The sequence below is a fragment of the Ambystoma mexicanum genome, chromosome 14 (assembly GCF_040938575.1).
Source record: "Ambystoma mexicanum isolate Mex_15411 chromosome 14, UKY_AmexF1_1, whole genome shotgun sequence".
NCBI lineage: Eukaryota > Metazoa > Chordata > Amphibia > Caudata > Ambystomatidae > Ambystoma > Ambystoma mexicanum.
The window spans coordinates 48,408,206-48,429,167 of NC_090940.1; the positions used below are offsets into that span (position 1 = coordinate 48,408,206).

At 44.7% G+C, this 20,962-nt stretch overlaps 1 protein-coding gene across 4 annotated transcripts in view; it reads left to right on the forward strand.

The window, feature by feature from the left end:
- The window catches only part of PRKD1 (protein kinase D1), a 1,050,331-nt gene that overhangs the window by 965,789 nt on the left and 63,580 nt on the right, over positions 1–20,962 (forward strand). For all 4 annotated transcript variants that reach the window (XM_069638504.1, XM_069638505.1, XM_069638506.1 and 1 more), the window contains 2 exons: positions 12,940–13,038; positions 17,038–17,305. In XM_069638504.1, coding sequence (XP_069494605.1) covers positions 12,940–13,038; positions 17,038–17,305 — 367 coding nt within the window. The remainder of the gene's footprint in view (positions 1–12,939; positions 13,039–17,037; positions 17,306–20,962) is intronic.

The window sequence follows — 20,962 nt, forward strand, 5'->3', positions numbered from 1 at the left end:
TGAAGAAACTCCTGAATGCATCGGGAGATGCCTGAACATGTATCAAGAAATGCCTGGACGTATCAAGTGACAACTGGACATGTCAAGAGATGTATGTAGAGACAAATGGACATGTAAAGAGATACCAGAACATGTCATGAGACACATGAGGAGACATCAGGAAAAGCCTGGCCGCAGCAAGAGACAACCTTTGAGCACGGGTAGTATAGCCCAGTGGCAACGGCTTGTCCTGGAAGCAAGATGACGCAGAGAGACACATGTTTGAATCCCGAGTCCATGCTTAGAAACCTCTTCGGTATTAAGCGTGTAATTATAATTATGACCTGGACCTATTAGGACACACCTGGACATATCAAAGGATGTCTGAAGATACACATTATGTGTCAAGAGACACATCAAGGGACATCTAGACATTTCAAGAGTTATATGAGGAGACACCTGAATATATTAAGAGACATATGAAAAGACACCTGGACACACCAAGAGATGCCTCGACATATGAAGAGACACACAGAGATATCAAGAGACATACCAAGAGACACCTGGACATGTCAGGAGTCATGTGAAGAGACTCCTGGATGTATCAAGAGACACCTGGACATATTCAGAGACACCAGGACATGTCAATGGATATCATATGATATGATATGGCATTTGTAACGCGCCTATACACAAGTGTTTCAAGGTGCAATGAGGCAAGGAAGGGGGAACAGAGAGAGGACAGAGACAACGATCTTACGAGGCCAATTGTCATTGAGATCACGCAAGTGCAGGGGAGGGGAAAAGTGTCAAGGGAACGGGGAGGAGGTAGTGCTGTACATGGGATCCAAACATTGACAAAAAGAGCGGCTAGCAAGTGGCAGGTGCAAGGGTAAATGCAGACAGCAGGTGTCCAAAAGGGATATCTGAAGAGACACGTGATGAGTCAAGAGACATAGCAAGAGACACCTGGACATATCAAGAGTCGTTTGAAGAGACACCCGGATGCACCAAGAGACACTTGGACATATTTATAGATATATATAAAAAAAGGCCTGAACACATGAAGAGACACCTGAATGTAGGACGAGACACCTGGCCTTGTCAAGAAATAGCCTATCAAGAGGGGCCTGGATATGTCAAGGGACACGTTGACGTGTCAAGAGATGTATAGAAAACACCTGGACCTATCAAGTGACACCTGAACATATGAAGACACTCCTGGATCTATCAGAGTCAGCTGGATACACGAAGAAAGGCCTGAACACGTCAAGGCTTTATGAAGAGACCTGCACTGATAACGGGACACCTGAACGTATCCAGAGACTCCTCAACTTGTCAAGAGATACCTGAACCTACCAAGAGTCATCTGGGAATAGATAGAAACACCTGGCTATGTCAAGAGTTGTATGAAGAGACACCTGAACATTTAAAAAAAAATATGATGCAACTGCTCGATGTATCATGAGACACCTGAACATGTTCACAGACATATGAACAAATGTGTGGAAGCATGAAGAGATGCCTGGACATGTCAAGATACACCTGTGTGTGTCACGACATGAATGAAGAGAATATGGTCATGCAAAGAGACACCTGGACATGTCAAGAGACATAAAAGGAGACATCTCGACATATCATGAGAGGCCCGGGAGTATTAGGAGTCATCTGGTCATATCAATAGACACCTGGACATGTCAAACAACTTATGAAGAGACACCTGAAGTATCAAGAGACATACCAAGAGGAACCTGGACATATCAAGAGTCAAATAAAGAGACACCTGGATATATTATGACACGTATGAAAAGATGCATGAACTCATCAAGAGATGCCTCGAAATATGAAGAGACATCTGGACATGACAAGAGACATATGAAGAGATACCCAGAGATATCAAGCGACATCGGATTATATCAAGACACAACATATCACAAGACACCCGGACATATAAATAAACATATGGAGAAGCACCTGGACATATCACAAGACACATGGACATATTGAGAGACGAATAATAAGACACCTGGACATATCAAGAGACATACCATGAGAGACCTGGACATATCAAGAGGCATATCACGAGACACCTGGAGATATCAAGAGGTGTATCATAAGAAACATGGACATATCGAGAGACGAATCATGTGGCACCTGGACATATCAAGCGACGTATCACATGGACATATTGAGAGACATATCACAAGACACCCGAACATATCAAGAGAAGTATCACGAGACACCCGAACATATCAAGAGACGTATCACGAGACACCTGGACATATCAAGAGACGTATCACATGGACATATTGAGAAACATATCACAAGACACCCGAACATATCAAGAGAAGTATCACGAGACACCCGAACATATCAAGAGACGTATCACGAGACACCTGGACATATCAAGCGACGTATCACATGGACATATTGAGAGACATATCACAAGACACCCGAACATATCAAGAGAAGTATCACGAGACACCCGAACATATCAAGAGACGTATCACGAGACACCTGGACATATCAAGAGACGTATCACGAGACATCTGGACAAATCAAGAGATGTTTTATTGTGCTTCTGGTTTCTATACGTCAATCTTACACAAAATTTAAAAAAAGAAAACATATAGATGCATACACCTACATAATATCATTACACCTACATATAAATACAATTCAAATAAAAATAGAGAATAATAAAAACAGAAAACATAACATAAGCTGCAGCAACAGCAGGGGCGCGACATAGAGGCCAATTACAGCAAAGGGTTTACAGTTTCAGCTTTATCACTCGTGCTCTATTCAGAATTTTTATGACTGCTATAGTGGCTTTCATTTCCTTGCCACTAGAAACTTGAGCGAGCGAAAAAGAGAGTGGTGTCTAATACTTTGTAGTTGTGAACCAGGTTTTCAGGACTAAAGATCTAAAGGTTGAGAGTGCTGGACAATGCAAAGCCCTCACATCCCCACACACGACACACCCAACCCCTGCCTCTCTGATTCGAGATCTTATTTATATAATTTTCCCTGTGGGGGAGCAGATTCAACCTATATCTCAAGAATTGCAAGGTCCGGTATGCATTTGGGAATCTATCCAGGTATTTAAGAATGCTCCCTAACAATCTATCTGAGAATGAAAGACTATAGTACAATTTAGATTGCCCAGTACTCGCAATTGTGGCTATCCAGTCATCCCTTAGTAGTACCCTTTTCACCACATTAAGGTAGGCCTCCAGATCTTCCACCGATACTTCCAACCTTGGTAGAATTCCATTTGCTCTGCCTCGCTCCCTAAAGTTACTCACTGCCTGATGCCCAGACTGAAGGATACCTGCCAAGTCCTCATACAGGGAATCCTTCAGAGGTAGCAATATCTTCCTGTATAATGACAGAATCCTCCAGTCCAATACCGCGCTCAAGGATGTGAGACCCAGCTCAAATCGTACAGAGGTCATGGGGGCACGTACAGTCTGGTAGATCCAAAGCCCTCTTCCAAATTCTGGTCGCAACCCTTTCGTACTGCGGGGTGCGTAATATGTGCTTGATCTCTGTTCCATATAACATACTCGGCACCTCCTTCATCCTATAATAGGCCAGCTTAGGGCGAATCGAGAACCAACAATACTTAGATCTGATTTTCCTCATCTGGGCTCTGGCCTGGGAGGCCTTTACCAACATACGCGAGAGGGCAACCACCTTATTATCATTTACATACAACTTGAACCCCAAATAAGTAATGGAAGCTGATGATTTTATTTGCTGGGAGTTCATGTACCACCTTTTATCTTTTTTTCTTGTTGAGAATCTGATTATAGTTGTTTTTTTCTCATTGATCACTAGCTCGTTAACCGCAGAATATGCCGTGATAGCATCCAGTGATCTTTAGAGACCCCACTGTGTCCTGTCCATCAAGATTACAAGATTACATCGTCTGCATATATTAAAAAGGTATGCTAACTGTCAACAGCCTTGGGGGTGCAAATGATGACTTCACCAGACAATTTATCATGCTAGCTAAGTAAAGGTTGTATAAACAAGGAGCTAAGGCACAGCCCCGACGAAGGCCCCTCTGAGCCAAGAGGCCTTCAACAGTTCTCCCTGCCCATTCAATCTCACTCGCAATAAATTATGATCATGTATGTGAATCAAAATTGACAACAGGGGCACCGCGATCTGTCAGTTTCTCAATTTAAGCCAGAGCAGGTTGCGATTCACACAGACAAAAGCCTGTGAGAAATCGACAGCTGCCAAAAATAGCAGTAGTCTACCCACCCTGAGAGATTCCTCTCTCAGCCAGCCACCAACCAAACCATTCAGGTCAGTTCCCATCCCCCCGCAAACCCATTAGGGTACTTTCCTAAAATGGAACCCAGTCTAGTACTTTCCTGGACAAATCAAGAGACGTGTCACAAGATACATGGACATATCGGGAGACGAATCGTGAGACACCTGGACACATCAAGAGACGTATTATGAGAGACCTTGACATAGCAAGATACGTATCACGAGACACCTGGACATATCAACAGATGAATCATGAGACACCTGGACATATCAAGAGACATATCACGAGACACCTGGACATATCAAGAGACATATCACAAGACACCTGGAAGTATCAAGAGACCTATCACGAGACACCTAGACGTATCAAGAGGCATATCATGAGACACATGGAAATATCGAGAGACGTATCACAAGCCACCTGGACCTATCAATAGACCTATCACAGGACACATGTACATATCAAGAGACATATCACGAGACACCTGGACATATCAAGAGATGAATCATGAGACGCATGGGCATATCGGGGGCATATCACAAGAAACCTGGACATATCGAGAGACGAATCACAAGACACCAGGACATATCAAGAGAGGCATCACGAAACACTTGGACCAATCAAGAAACCTATCATGAGACACCTGGACATATCAAGAGATGTGTTACAATACACCTGGACCTATCAAGAGACGTATCACGATACAACTGGACATATCAAGAAATGTATCACAACACACCTGGACCTATTAAGAGAAATATCGCGAGACCCCTGGACTTATCAGGAGACTTATCACAAGACAACTGGATATATTAGGAGATGAATCATTAGGCGCATGGGCATATCGGGGGCATCACAAGAAACCTGGACATATCGAGAGACGAATCATGAGACACCTGGATCAATTAAGAGACCTATCCCGAGACACCTGGACATATCAAGAGATGTAGCTCAAGACACCTGGACATATCGAGAGACGTATCAAGGGACCCCTGGACCTATAAATAGACCACTTGTCGGGGTAATTTCCCAGGGGTCGGCTGGGCTGTCCGCGGACCTCCGGGGTTGGAGATGCCCCAACTCCTCCCGCGTCCCAAAGGAGTATGAGACACACACAAAAGCAAAGAGTTACTGCTGTTTATTGCACAAAACAGACAGGGACAGGTTCTCGGAGCCTAGGTACCCAAAGAACATCTCAGCGGTGATGGGCTTGCAGGCCCTTTTTCTAACTGAATGACGCTACTACGTGCGTCACCTGGGAAAGCTTGGCCTAAACCTAACGCTACCCCGGGTTGGCTCCCCAGGTGGTAGGGTCAGTATGGATCAGTATAGGAGAAAATATTAGTGGTGGAGAAGAGGTCAAGTGGTACGCTTGGATCGTCCCTAAAAATGGCTACATATAAAGTGTTACATGAAGAAAGTTATTGATTGGTTGAATTATAGTGTCGTCAGTGATTAGCCCCTCGTATTCTGATTGGTTCATCCGCGAGACCCCAAGCCTGGGACCATTGTAGTTCCCAGCTCGCGATGTACCTGGTGTTGGCAACAATGTATGACTATGTGTCAGTGGCGGACAATGGACAGGTCTTACTACTGGCTGTTGGGTGCTCCTTTCCGATTGCCGCTGGTGTCCCATTTGTTACTTTGTTGTTGCAGTCCGGGTCTCAGGCGTGAGACCCCAGAGCTTCTCTGGTCCTTGGAGTTTGGCATCGTATCAGGGCAGCTTGGTCACGTGTTGAGAGACCGTGGCTGAAGCAGATTTACGGGGATTTGATTTGTATTTCTGCTCCGAGGAGTGTTTAACAGTGGCAGGTGTAACCTTGGCTCTGAGAGCGCAGCGTGTAAATTGCAACTTCGTGGCCTTGGCTGTGGGGCACCCGTCAGGGTTTGTTCTGCATGATCAGCACCTTGTAGCTCCGTCTGAGCTGCTCCGGGCCTGGGGACTCTGGTTTGCGGCCTACCTTGGCCTAGTCTATGGGTGGCGGCATACAGTCCATTTCTGTCCTTATACATTAGTCCATCTACAGGGAGATATCTTAAGGGTTTTTAGTAGACAAATCACGAGACACCTGGACGTATCAAGAGACCTATCACGAGACACCTGGGCATATCAAGAGATGTATCACGAGACACCTGCACATATCAAGGGACATAGCACAAGACACCTGGACAAATGAAGAGACATATCAGGAGATACATAGACATATCAAGAGACGAATCATGAGAAATGTGGACATATTGAGAGATCTAAAACGAGACACCTGGACATATGGAGAGACGAATCACGAGACACTTGGACGTATCAAGAGATGTATCATGAGACACCTGAACGTACCAAGAGATGTATCACAAGATACCTGGATGTATCAAGAGACCTATCACAAGTCACCTGGATAACAAGACAGTCATATAAAGAGATAACTGTACATTATGAAATGTATGAAAGGGTGCATGTACTCATTAAGAGATGCCTGGATGTATGAAGAGACATCTGGACATGACAAGAGACATATGAAGAGATACCGGAGATATCAGGTGACATATGATTATAATCATATGTATTACGAGACACCTGGACGTATCAAGAGACGTATCACGAGACACCTGGACGTATCAAGAGATATATCAGGAGACACATTGAAATATCAAGAGACGTATCAAGAGACACCCGGACGTATCGAAAGACATATCACGAGACACGTGGGCCTATCAATAGACCTATCACAAGACACCTAGACATATTAAGAGATGTATCACAAGACACCTGGGCCTATCAATAGATCTATCACGAGACACCTGGACATATGGAGCGACGTATCACGAGACACCTGGACATATGGAGCGACGTATCACGAGACACCTGGACATATGGAGCGACGTATCACGAGACGCCTGGACCTATCGAGCCGGTCTGATAGCACAGTGAGAAGAGCGCTCGCTTTGACATCTGTGCAGGTTTGAATCCTGGCAGGGCCAAACTCAGCCTTTCATCCTTCCGAGGTTAATGAATGAGCACCACACACCGTGGGTAATAATAAGCAGTGCTCAGATACCTGAGGGTTCGTAGCGCTATATAAATGCTAAATTATTATTATTATTATTATTATTATTATTATGAAGAGACCTATCATGAGACACCTGGACCTATCAAGAAATGTATCATGAGACACCTGGACATATCAAAAGAAGAATCACAAGGAATGTGGACATATCAAGAGACACCTAGACATATCAAGAGATTAATCACCAGACACCTGAACATATTGAGAGATGTATGACAAGACACCTGAACATATCAAGAGACATATCACGAGATACCAGGACATATCAAGAGATTAATCACCAGACACCTGAACATATTGAGAGATGTATGACAAGACACCTGAACATATCAAGAGACATATTACGAGATACCAGGACATATCAAGAGATTAATCACCAGACACCTGAACATATTGAGAGATGTATGACAAGACACCTGAACATATCAAGAGACATATCACGAGATACCAGGACATATCAAGATATTAATCACCAGACACCTGAACATATTGAGAGATGTATGACAAGACACCTGAACATATCAAGAGACATATCACGAGATACCAGGACATATCAAGAGATTAATCACCAGACACCTGAACATATTGAGAGATGTATGACAAGACACCTGAACATATCAAGAGACATATCACGAGATACCAGGACATATCAAGAGATTAATCACCAGACACCTGAACATATTGAGAGATGTATGACAAGACACCTGAACATATCAAGAGACATATCACGAGATACCAGGACATATCAAGAGATTAATCACCAGACACCTGAACATATTGAGAGATGTATGACAGGACACCTGAACATATCAAGAGACATATCACGAGATACCAGGACATATCAAGAGATTAATCACCAGACACCTGAACATATTGAGAGATGTATGACAAGACACCTGAACATATCAAGAGACATATCACGAGATACCAGGACATATCAAGAGATTAATCACCAGACACCTGAACATATTGAGAGATGTATGACAAGACACCTGAACATATCAAGAGACATATCCCGAGACACCAGGACATATCAAGAGACGTATCATGAGACCCCTGGATGTATCCAGTTCTTCAAAGCTCTGAGGAGTTGGGTTTTCATTAGGCCTTTGTGAAGTGCATAAAACCGGTCTTCGCCTGAGGGAGGGGAGGAGAACGTTCCGACACTGGCCGACTCTGTGGCAGCACAAACTTGATTGAGCTTTGATAGTAGCCACCAGAGAAAGTAGTGGAAGGGGCCATCTTTTGTCTGCATCAAAATTTTGGCAGGTGGGAACGCCCCATGTTTCCGGTCTTAGTCCCTCCCCTTTTGATATGCTTTGATATAAACTTAATATAATTTTGATATAAACATATCGATTTTATATCAAATGTATATTTGGTATAAAGTGTGTGTAATTTATATCAGTTTTGATATAAGTGAAAATACATTTTTATATAAAATCTATATAAAGATGGGTGCAGCGGTCGATGATGTTGCTTGGTCGAGCGCCGAGAGCGAAGTGAGCTCTGAAGACAGGACTGTGAATCTAGGGTTTTGCAAAGTGAGGATGTGATGACTTCACTGAGGGGTTCCACGCCGATGTTATAGGAAGCAGAAAATATCAAACATTTTGATATCTTTTTAATATAAAAATACACATAAAAAATAATATTTCTGATATAAAAAATGATACTTTTAGTAAATATTTTTGCTATAGAAATGTATATAACATTATTAACAATCATTTTTTATATAGATATCTTATTATATAAAATTAATATAACATGTTTATATAAAGTTCCCCCAACATTTTGATATCACAAATTTTGTATATCATTTTTGATATAAAAATGTATATTATATACACTTTATATCAAATATATTTTTGATATAAAAATCAATATCAAAATGTTTTGATATTTGTATATCAAATGTATATTAAGTGTATATCAAAGTGTATCAAAAGGGGGAGGGACTATGACCGGAGACAGGGGGCTTGCCCACCTGTCAACATTTTGATGGAGCCAAAAGAGGGCCCCTCCTACTACTCGGGAGCTCGGCTACTCACTTGAGCGGAGGTTCCACCGCCATTAATAACAGAATTAGTCTGCACATGTAAAATGCAAGGTTGTTCTGTGCTGGTTTATGTTGTCATTTCATGGTCTGAAGGTGCTGGTGGGTGACTGGAGCAGTGGTTGCCTGGTGTCTTCCAGTTGCGGGTAGCCCTCCAGAGGTCTATAGTAGAGGTGCTAGCTACGCAGTGTTCTCCCAGGCCCTATTTGGGGGAGAGGTTCCATGTGGGAGGGTTGTTTCTTGTATTCTTCCCTAGCACCATTGTATGTGTGGATCTGGGTGGGTGAACAGAGGGGGAGTGTCCTGGGGGCATGTGGAATGAGGTGGCCAGGTTAATGTGGCGGCGACATTGCAAAGTGATGGAAGAATCTGTATGTTTTGGTGCTGTGTGTGATGTGAAGTGATGTAGTGTCATTATATGGGGCTTGTGTGATATGATGAAGTGGGGGGTGGTGTTATGTGGGGACCCTGTGGTGTGATAAGATGGTGGGGCGTGGTGTGTTGTGATGGGATAACATAATGTGACGGGGTGAGATGTTATGTCAGAGTGTGATTTGTAATATTCTATCCAAGGGGTTTATAAAGTGCATCTCTGTGGCACTTTTGACTGTCCCAAGTGTTTGCAGATGCACTGGGCTGCAGTAAGGATGTCATAGTATAGGTCTATGTGCTCAGCTTTAAGTGGTACTGACATAGAGGGGCGGGTGCCTCAAGTCCCCCCACATCTCCTATCTGCCTGGGTTTGTTGAGGTGATATAGGACCGCTTGTGCAGTTCTTGATCCGTGCTACCATGGGTGAATGCTGTCACGTTATCAGGTGGGAGTCACGTCCCAGTCTATGATTGAACAGTGGGTCGGGAGTGGCCGGGGCGCAGCTGCGCATGGGCCCATGCCACGAGCTTGCTCGTTCGTGGTGTTTGAAGGTGATGTACACATGGTTCTGTGGTTCTGTTAATTGCTCTAGAGTCACTGTGGCTGCACTGCTCTGTGGAGTCCTGACTTGGTCTCATTTGGTGAGGTAGGTGAGTTGTGCACTCATAGCAAGTCTGAGGGTGCCGGACACCTGTGTACACACTCCCTAAAAACGTCTTTGTTCCAGTGACTCCACTGACCCGATTGCTCCATCTTCTACTCACACCAGTTAGAAGGTGACACCTGCGCCTAGATAAGTCTCTACTGGGTCCCCACTGGACCTGCGCACTATAAATTCCAAATCAAATCACTCCCCATGTTTGTGGTGGTGATAGGTGGTGAGGAAGGACCTGTGTGATTTCTGATCAGTGCACTGCAGTAGATGCTCTTGCTGTGGCCTCTGGGGGCAGGGGGGTTGCAGACCTGTTGTAAGTGCCTGATAAGTGTGAGGTTTGCCGTCCTCGCAGCGCACTCACTTACCTGTAGCGCTTCCATGAATGCGCGCCTACCCATTGGGCGTGTGCCTGTGTGATCGCTGATCGATTTAAGAGTTGACCATGCTTAGAGACTGCTTTTAAACTGTACAGGCCCAGAACTCATCGAGATTTTGTCTAGAGGGTTTTTCATTCTCGTAATATCTTTGGAAGTTGAAAAAGTGGATTGTTTTACAGAATAAAGACATTCTTGACTCGATTATTTTAAGACCAGTCAAGACATCCCATCCTTTACATACCATTATTTTAGGGTTCCCATGCATCGGGAACTGAGCATGTGCACAGCCATCCTTTATTTATTTATGGTCACTTATTAGGTGCTTATACAATTAGCAAACCTGTTTCAAAGCACCCACAGGGCAAATAGGGCGGGGACAGGGGAGGTAGGCGATGAATTACAGAAGGATAAATAATTGCATTAATAGTACAAGCAAATAATGAGAATAAAGGGAAGGGAAGGGGAGACGAACCTACTATGCCTTGTGAGTGTTCAGAACGTGCAAGTGCAGAGGGGAGCGGCAGTGAGGGATAAGGTGCTTTGATGCTCATGGAGAAGTGCTCAGGGTAAGTGCTAAGAGGAGAAGAACGTAAGTGCAACCACTGAAGAGTGGGTGAGCCAAGTAAGTGCAGTAAAAAGAAAGACAGTGGCTGGGATGAGAGATGTGGGGGGCCAAGGCCCAGAGGACACATACGGGCCCTGCACATCAGTCACACTTTGGCAAAGTGCTTAACACGCAGGCAGTTGGTGCCGGAGGAACGGAGGAGTCTAGGAAGGAGAGTATTTGGTCAGGAAGCGTTGAAGATAGAGTGGTCCGCAGCCCAGATCCTTAACTTTCATGTCAGCTCTTCGACCTAAATAGAGTCATTGACATGCAGCCATCTATCCTCTCGTCCTCATGTCCAATTCCTGAGGCTGTCAAAATCAAAATATATGCTTCAATGTCACAAACATTTTAATGTTAGAGTGAGTGTTGTGAAAAATCAAATGAGCACCAAGCCTACTGTGTACTATGCACTTAGGCATTCAACCATGCAAGCCTTTTATCATAAAGATAGATTAAAAATATAAAGATTTGTCTCACATTCCCAAAATGCTATTTGATTTAATGCAATGTAGCCTGGAGCCCTCATTGGTGCTATTCGTCACCTTTTCCTTTCTCATAGGGATATTTTGAAAGAGTACAATAGGAGTGTACCAGACTATGCATCTTGGAATCACAAACTTCTATCAGAAAAGCATGTATTTGATTAGTCTAGGTTTTGATAATGTGCTTTTCTCAGTAAGAGAAGATTAATATTCGCATTATGACTACAAAATATTCTGGAAGTGATCATTAGAAAAGAACATAGTGCATTTTTGAAAAGTACCAGTTTGCAATATTAGTACAACTAAATAATTTCCTTTTTTAATAGGACCTTTAGTAAAACAGAACCAACCCCTCCACCCCCCATTAAGGTACCCTTTTGTTTTTAGTTTTTTCTTTTACTTCTGGTTGACAATCTTTCAGCAACGACTGGGGTGACTCTAGCAAATGTGCAACTGAAAAAAGCACTCTCCCACGACATACCCACATAGAAAGAGAGAAAGAGAGAGAGCGAGAGAGAGAGAGAGAGAGACTAGGTTGGTGTATGATATGCTGGGCACAGCCAGTTTGCCTTTAGAAACAAAAATATGTATATTGCACTACCTACTGTACAAACATTTATCCTGTAAATGGAAAGACAGATTTGATCATGAAGTCGTTTTTACGATCAGGCAACAAGCCTGATCATGGCGCTTGCTGTTGATGTGACTGGTCTGAAGACATTAGTGCCACCGTGCAATTGGCACCACAGGTCAGACATCTGGGTGTCTGTCATGGCATATTTATTTTGTTTGTTTGGCCTGTTTGCACTGGTAAAAAAAAAGGGTGCATATGCCGCCCTGCGCGCCAGGAACCCCAGCCCTGGCTCCGCCCCATTTGTTTTAAATGCACTTTAAATGACAGCTTGAAGGGAAGCAGAGTGGGGGGCATTCCGGTATGTGACCCCAAGCTTGTTGCTTGGCTAGCGCTGCAACATCCAGCTCTCATCTGTTATTTGAAATAGTTTCCAAAGCTCAGCCCAGCCACTGATTTCAGATGTACATGTCATGTTCTTCCTTTGCAGATTCTGGTCGCCTTGAGGCATCTTCACTTTAAAAACATTGTGCACTGCGACTTGAAACCAGAGAATGTACTGCTGGCATCGGCTGATCCCTTCCCACAGGTAAATCAGAACAGGATGTTTTATGTTCAAGTGCCCCCGCTGGGCAGTCTTTCTGCGATCAGAGGCAGGTGGTCCTATGGGGAAGTAAGGGCTCTGGAGATATCAAAATGGGGGCATGAACTGGGAGATCCCATTAAGAGAAGGATAGGCTTAACACTCTCTAGCTAAGCTCTCGCAATACCCTGAACAGAGGAGGCCCAAAAGCCTCCTTAAGGTTTTATTGGCTCACTTTTAGGTAGCGCGGGCCGTACACAAAGGGGCCATTTGTGCCGTGAGATGCAAGAGCCACATTGCAGACAAAGAAAGAACGCAGGGACCTAAGTGGGCTCGATGGTGATCAATGTGTTGCTATGAATCTAATTGGGTAACATGGGGGAAGGGTTCAGCCTCTCAGTCACTGGGCACCATGGGAGAGCCTCTCTGTGGCTCTGTGAGCAAGACTGGCGGAGGCGACTATCTTCTGGTATCTCCACTGGTTCCTTTGGCCCGTGTTCAGTGGTCATGCCCTGCCAGGGCATGGGGATAGGGAGGCTGGCTAGGCCTCTGGATAGTGGCCAAGTCTCAGTAACTCAACACTTTGGGGAGTCCTTGGGGGGTATGTGCTACCCCAGTCGCCTGGGACCTGGTCTTGGCTGGGCAAGCTTCTTAGGTGGCGGCGCCCACCGCAGAAGGACTGCTGTGATGCGGCAAGTGAACAAAGAGTTCCGGTTTCTCGAGGCAGCAGCCGGTGTTTCAACCAGCACTACCACACAAAGCAACCCATTGAGGTGCCGTTGGTTGGTGCTCGACTCTTGTGCTTGTATTGGTGCTGCCAAAGGGACTCAGTCGTACTTACTGTAGCTGCTTGGTGTATACACAGGCGCCTGTCTAACAGGGACCCCCTTGGAGAGGTCTCCTGTAGTGCGCAGACTGCAAGAGGAGTGTCTTACCCAGAGGTGGTGCTAGGTCTGGAAAAGATCCGGGGCTACGCTAATGTCGGAACTGGGGGCTAGCTATAGCCTTCTGCTTGTAGCCCTTGAGCTTCTATCTGGAGCTACAACCAATTGACCCGGGGGTATAGCCCCCCAGCCCCCACAGCAACGCCTCTGGTCTCACTTCTGAGGGGAGAATAAGCACTCTGGCTACGTTTTTTGGAGACAGGACACGGCCCTGCTCCTCTCAGGAGCCGTGAGTTGCATGAGGGAACTCAGTCGCTGAGCTCCGATAGAGCAGCGGGAAAGGGAGGACTGACTAGTGGAAAGGGAGCATCAGGCAAGGAGTGATTGTGAGGGGGATTAGGTACGGGGAAGAGGCTCCCAGGGAATTAAGGCGAAGGGAGGCATTGAGGGTGGGGGATGGGGGTGAGGAAATGAATGTATCGAAATATGATGTGAGGGCAAGACAGCGACCCTCAACCCTGACTGTCAGCCACGGGGGCCTGCAGAGTGCACCTGGGCCTCATTAGCCCCCAGCAACCCTTGCATTCCCACGATCTATAGCCACAGATGCAAGGCGTGCCCTCCCTCCTGACATCAACACCGGGATCCACCCCACGAGGCCACAACTGGCAAACAGGCTGCCCCCACCCCCTATACTAGATGTATAACACGTCACCAATTGCCACCAACTCAGCTGAGCAGCTGCCTGCCCAGGTCTGCTGCATCCGGCCTTTCTGCAGGGCAGCAGAGACGTGTGAGTGAGCGGGAGGACAGGCTTTCTGAAATGTCAACAGTGCTTTAGTGCGCCTCTAGTGGCACTGGCACGCCACTGCAGCCCACTTTAAAATCCAATCCGATTTATATGTACAATAGACACTGGCTTGCATTGTAAGAAACGTGCTCCTCCGGGAACCTAACACAAGCCCATATATCAAGCATGGTGAATGAGACCCGCTCCTTATATGTCTTCAATGTACCTGATATGAGCCCAGCTCCAATACTCGTGCACTCACTTTCCCCATCGGGTTTCAATGTAAAACTTCAAGGATTCCTGTTTTACGAGCTCCCCCGCTTTGCCGCCGGTGTCTCAACAACTCAGTGGTACCAATGGCCTCGGTCCACTTATACAAATCTCCTCCTGGGTGTTTAAGAAGGGGCCCACTCAGCTGCTCTCCTAATTCGCCCACTTCTAAGGTGATCTGCCCTGCTTACCCCAGTCGAAAAGGAAGATCATCCTAGACTCATTCTGGAGTCATCCGATGACTTCATCCTGGAGTCATCCTAGATCCTAGGAAGATCATCCTGAAGTATGTGAATAGGCCAAAATATTTAAATGAGATGACTCTCGAGTTATCACAGAAACTACTCCAGGATGAGTTCGGATTACTTCCAGTGATGATCTTGGAATACTCCAGGATGACGCCATGGGAACTTCAGAATGAGTGGGGATTGCTCCCGGATGACTTCGGATTACTCTAGGATGAGTCCATGACAACTCCAGACTGACTTCATGACAAGTTCAGGAGGGGTGGGGATTACTCCAGGATGGTTCCTTGATAACTTTAGGATGGGTTTTCAATTGTGAATGATTACTGCAGACCACTCCAGGACGAGTTTAAATGATTTCAAGATGCTTCCAAAAGATTTAGGAAAAGCGGTTGGATTACCGCAGGATATATCCCCTTTTGAATAAGATTGATGGCATTACTTTAGAATGACTCTAGTTAGACTTCTGGATAGTTTTCTGGAAAAATATCTAAGGAATTTTGCAGCTGTCACTTTCCATCTTTGCTAGAGCACCCATTAACTAAGTTCGCCGTTTTAGTGCACAAAACTACAAACACCCCTCCCCCCCATGTCACAAACCAACCTGTAAACTCCCTCATTTCAATTCTCACCTCTAACCAACATGGCTTCACACCCAATAAACTCCCACAATTACAAAGCACTGCACTAAAATACACACTTCCAGCGACCTAAACAGAATCTGTTAAAGGGCTACCTGCATGACAGACAGCCGCCAGCCACTTCACCCAATGTCACCAAGAGCAGCCAACAATGACCTAGTTCCTATTATCATAGTAAAATTTAGCAGCTATAAATTGTTGATATTTTAATATAGTATTGCTCTGGCTATCGATCAAACATAGGCCCAGAAAGTGTTCAACATTTTTTTATTTAACAAAGGCAGTTTAACGGCATAGCTGTATTCCATAAGAATAAATACGTTTGCAAAAATACAAACAAATAACAATCATCGATCCTGCATTTCGAAAGGCAGAGTCTTCCTTAGGCCTCTTCTGGCATTGCACATTTTGGTGGCAAGCTTCCTCCTTTTCACTGTCCATAGTAGGCCAACTGTTAGCCTTGCAGACAGATCTCAAAAATTCTACAAAAAAGGAAAGGATATATGAATATAAATGCACATCCGAATAGGCATTGTTAAATTCCTTATTGTAGAATACAAACCGGATGAACTAATGTTAAAATGTCAACTTACAAATGCGTCACTACATTAACAATGCATTTGTACACACAGGATGAAACAGGCTTAAAAGATAGATTTGAACTGAAAATGAATCATGGTTTTCTGTGGCTGCATTCAGAAGATTTGCGGTCTTTAGTGGTCAAAGGGGTTATTATGTCTTTGAGGAGATTTTGAGCCAGACACCCACATCGCCAACAGAACTCAATAATACTAATCTGTTATTTATTGTTATTGCAATGTACAGATGGTGTGTTAATGTGTGATTGGAAGGGAGGGTCCTTCGGAAAGAGGGTTATCAATGGCTTGCCGCCTGGTTTTCACCAAGGCATCGAATGGCATTGTCTTTGCAGGGGTGGACTGGCCCATAGGGAACTCTGGAGATTTCCTGGTTGGACCCTGTACCCTGTGCCTCTTTTGTGTGGTAACCTGTTTAATTTCCAAATGCTCTCATAGGAAACGGGTTGGGGCGGCTAAAAACGTATAATATGGGGTCCCATTGAATTTCATTTTCAGGGCCTCTTTTGGTTCTCAGAAGGCTTGAGGGCAGCCATGTTGGCCATCCCTGAACCCACTCTTATACTCTCCCCCATGCAGGTCAAGCTCTGCGACTTTGGCTTTGCCCGCATCATTGGAGAGAAGTCCTTCCGCCGCTCGGTGGTGGGCACGCCGGCGTACCTGGCTCCGGAGGTGCTGCGGAACCGAGGCTACAACCGATCACTAGACATGTGGTCAGTAGGCGTTATAATCTACGTCAGCCTGAGCGGGACCTTCCCGTTCAACGAGGATGAAGATATCCATGACCAGATCCAGAACGCTGCATTCATGTACCCGCCAAACCCCTGGAAAGACACATCGCAAGAAGGTAGGCCAGTGGCTTGCGTCAACTCATGCCCTCCTCTCATTGGTGTAACAGCATATAGATGTCGATGGCACACTAGGCCTGCATAGTGTTATGTTATGTTGACTTATGCCTTGCACGCAGTGTCCTGGCACTCACATGGCTCTGCAAGAAAGAGAATGTGATTGGTTAGTGAGGGTAGAGGCATAGGATATGCCCAGAACCATGAGAAAATGGGCATCTGTGGGTGTTGGGTGCTGATGGGTTGATTACGTCCACTGGCTTGTTTTATCCATAAGGGTGAGGCCCAGTGCCTGGATTGTTTGTTGTAAGTGAATGTCTCTTATGTTGGGTGTGTGCGTGTGTGTTTTATGTGTAAATTGGCTGGTGTTTAAGATTATGGTTGCACACACTGGCTTGTTCTGTCTGTAGGGGGTAAGGTCCAGTGCCTGGGATTGTTCTATGTGAGTGTTAGTTATGGTGGGTGTGTGTTTGTGTGTAGTTTGCTAGCCCATAGGGCATATATAGTACAAGGGAAGTGTGTAGGAGAGGAGCAGGAACGGGGTGGTTAGTACATTGCGGTCTCTCAAGGTTCTTCTAGGTGGCTAATCTTCACGATTCTATCCAAGTGTGACGCATAGCTAATCTTCACGATTCTATTCAAGTGCTATGCATGGCTAACCTTCACAAATCTATCCAACCGTGATGCATGGCTAATCTTCACAAATCTATCCAAGTGCGACCTATTGCTTATCTTCCCGATATGTCTATTGCGACAAACTTCCTGCCCCAAAACACATCCGGGCGCAACACATTTCTTTTCTCGCAAGAGTATCGAAATGTTATTGACGATCATTTCTGCGGATACCTCCATTGATTGAAGCTCTGACTTTGTATGTCGGCTTAGCCAGACCTCCTGATCTTTCTGTGCTTCTATCCAGGTCCCTTTCTCACTGTGACCCATAACTTCTGGCTGAAGGCGGCATTAGGAATTATATAGGAAACCTGTGTCCATGCGTACCTTGGTGCTCCTGAAAACCCCACGGGACACCCAGGCCCCCTTGCATGATGCGTGGCTGCTTTAGAGAAAAATCTTTGGCTTTCCCCAGCAGCTGCGCGCCTCTGAAAAGCTATTAGGGTTGGGGCAGGATCAGACACATGTCAGCTGCTGATAGGTCAGTGTATATGCACTTAACATAATGTTTGACTTCAGCCAGTCTGCACTGGTTCCTGGCTCCATTGAAACCCCAGTTAACATTAATCTGCATCCATTCAAACTTCTTTGTGGTAAATTGAAGGTGTACCATTTCTGGCCACGCTTTCTCACTTTTAAAATCTCCTCCCCAGAGAAGCATTTGTGGGTCTGTTGAAGAGTTTTCATTTAAATTATATGGCCAAACACCACCTTTTAAATTTTGAATGTGGAATGTACACATTGAGCCATCAAATTAATTCATACAGAATTAGAATACTCTCGAAAGAATTAAAGCAGAGATATCGGGCTTACACTCTAATGGTAAAGGGTACTTATAGACAGATAGAGCAGAGATGGTGGCAACCAGTCCCAGGGACTCTAGAGGAGACCCTCAAGAAGCGCGCCAGTGCCAGGTTGTTTGACCATTTATTGAGTACAATATGACCATTCATTGACTACAGGATGACCATTCATTGACTACAGGATGATCATTCATTCACTAAAGGATGACCATTCATTGAATACAGGATGATCATTCATTCACTACAGGATGATCATTCATTGACTACAGGATGATCATTCGTTGACTACAGGATGACCATTAATTGACTACAGGATGACCATTCATTGACCACAGGATGATCATTCATTCACTAAAGGATGACCATTCATTGACTACAGGATGACCAATCATTGACTACATGATGACCATTCATTGACTACAGGATTATCATTCATTGACTACATGATAACCATTCATTGACTACAGGATGACCATTCATTGACTACAGGATGATCATTCTTTGACTACAGGATTATCATTCATTGACTATGGGATGATCATTCATTGACTACGGGATGATCATTCATTGACTACAAGATGTCCATTCTTTGACTACAGGATGATCGTTCATTGATTACATGATGATCATCCATTGACTACAAGATGATCATTCATTTACTAAAGTATGACCATTCATTGACTACAGGATGATCACTTATTGACTACAGGATGATCACTTATTGACTACAGGATGACCATTCTTTGACTACAGGATGATCATTCATTGACTACAGGATGATCATTCATTGACTACAAAATGATCAATCATTTAGTAAAGGATGACCATTCATTGACTACAAGATGATCATTCATTGACTACAGGATGACCATTCATTGACCACAGGATGATCATTCATTCACTAAAGGATGACCATTCATTGACTACAGGATGATCATTCATTGACTACAGGATGACCATTCATTGACTACAGGATGATCATTCTTTGACTACAGGATTATCATTCATTGACTACAGGATGACCATTCATTGACCACAGGATGATCATTCATTGACTACAGGATAACCATTCATTGACTACAGGATGATCATTCATTGACTACAGGATGACCATTCATTGACTACAGGATGATCATTCTTTGACTACAGGATTATCATTCATTGACTATGGGATGATCATTCATTGACTACGGGATGATCATTCATTGACTACAAGATGTCCATTCTTTGACTACAGGATGATCGTTCATTGACTACAGGATGATCATTCATTGACTACAAAATGATCATTCATTTAGTAAAGGATGAACATTCATTGACTACAAGATGATCATTCATTGACTACAAGATGATCATTCATTGACTACAATTTGGAAGTTACTGAGCTTTGGTGGCACTCTGCGTTCTCCCAATGTGTACGTATCAATGCCGGTTCACCCCTACTCCTCTATCTTCTGCTCCTCACCTTTGCCTTTATTTCACTTTCTCTCTTCCTTCTCTAATTGCCATACCGCCATGCTTCAAACAACGGCTTGCTCTCTTCACTCCTAACTGCACCCCACACAATCTGTTAGCTCTACTCTGTTTTAATCCCTGGCTAGGGTTGGTCTAGTGAACTTAATTGGCCAACTGCATTCATGGGTGACTGCTTGCCGGGCGTGCTATGTGAGCTGCTGTGTGTATACATGCGTGCAAGCTGAGACCAGTTGATTTGCAGTTCATTCTGTGGGACCATCAGCCAATGTATTAAAATACCTGGCTTGGCCCTGCAGTTTCTTACTCATGATCAAGGTGGGCGGCTTTCAGCCTCATGCCGCTTTGAGTACGTGCAAATGGGGGCAGGCACGGTCCTAAATCTGCTGAGTGGAACACACTGCAAGCTGCTGTCTTTCCACAAACCAGGCCTCAGTCTTACAAAACGTATGGGTGCCTGAGCTGGCGGTTACACTACCATCATGGGTTTTATATGTTTCACTTGTAAGTTTCCCATCCTTAGGCTGCCAAGGGCGGCTGGGGACAGTATGGTGGGGAATACAAATGAGGCTATGGATGGACTGGGGACACTAGGAGATCCAACCTATACCTGCACCGGGGTCTACATCACAGAGTGGGGGCTGGTCCCTGGGCCCAAGTGGTGCTCCCTAGTCCCATCCTCTAGCCTCAAAGGCGAGACTTCATCACACA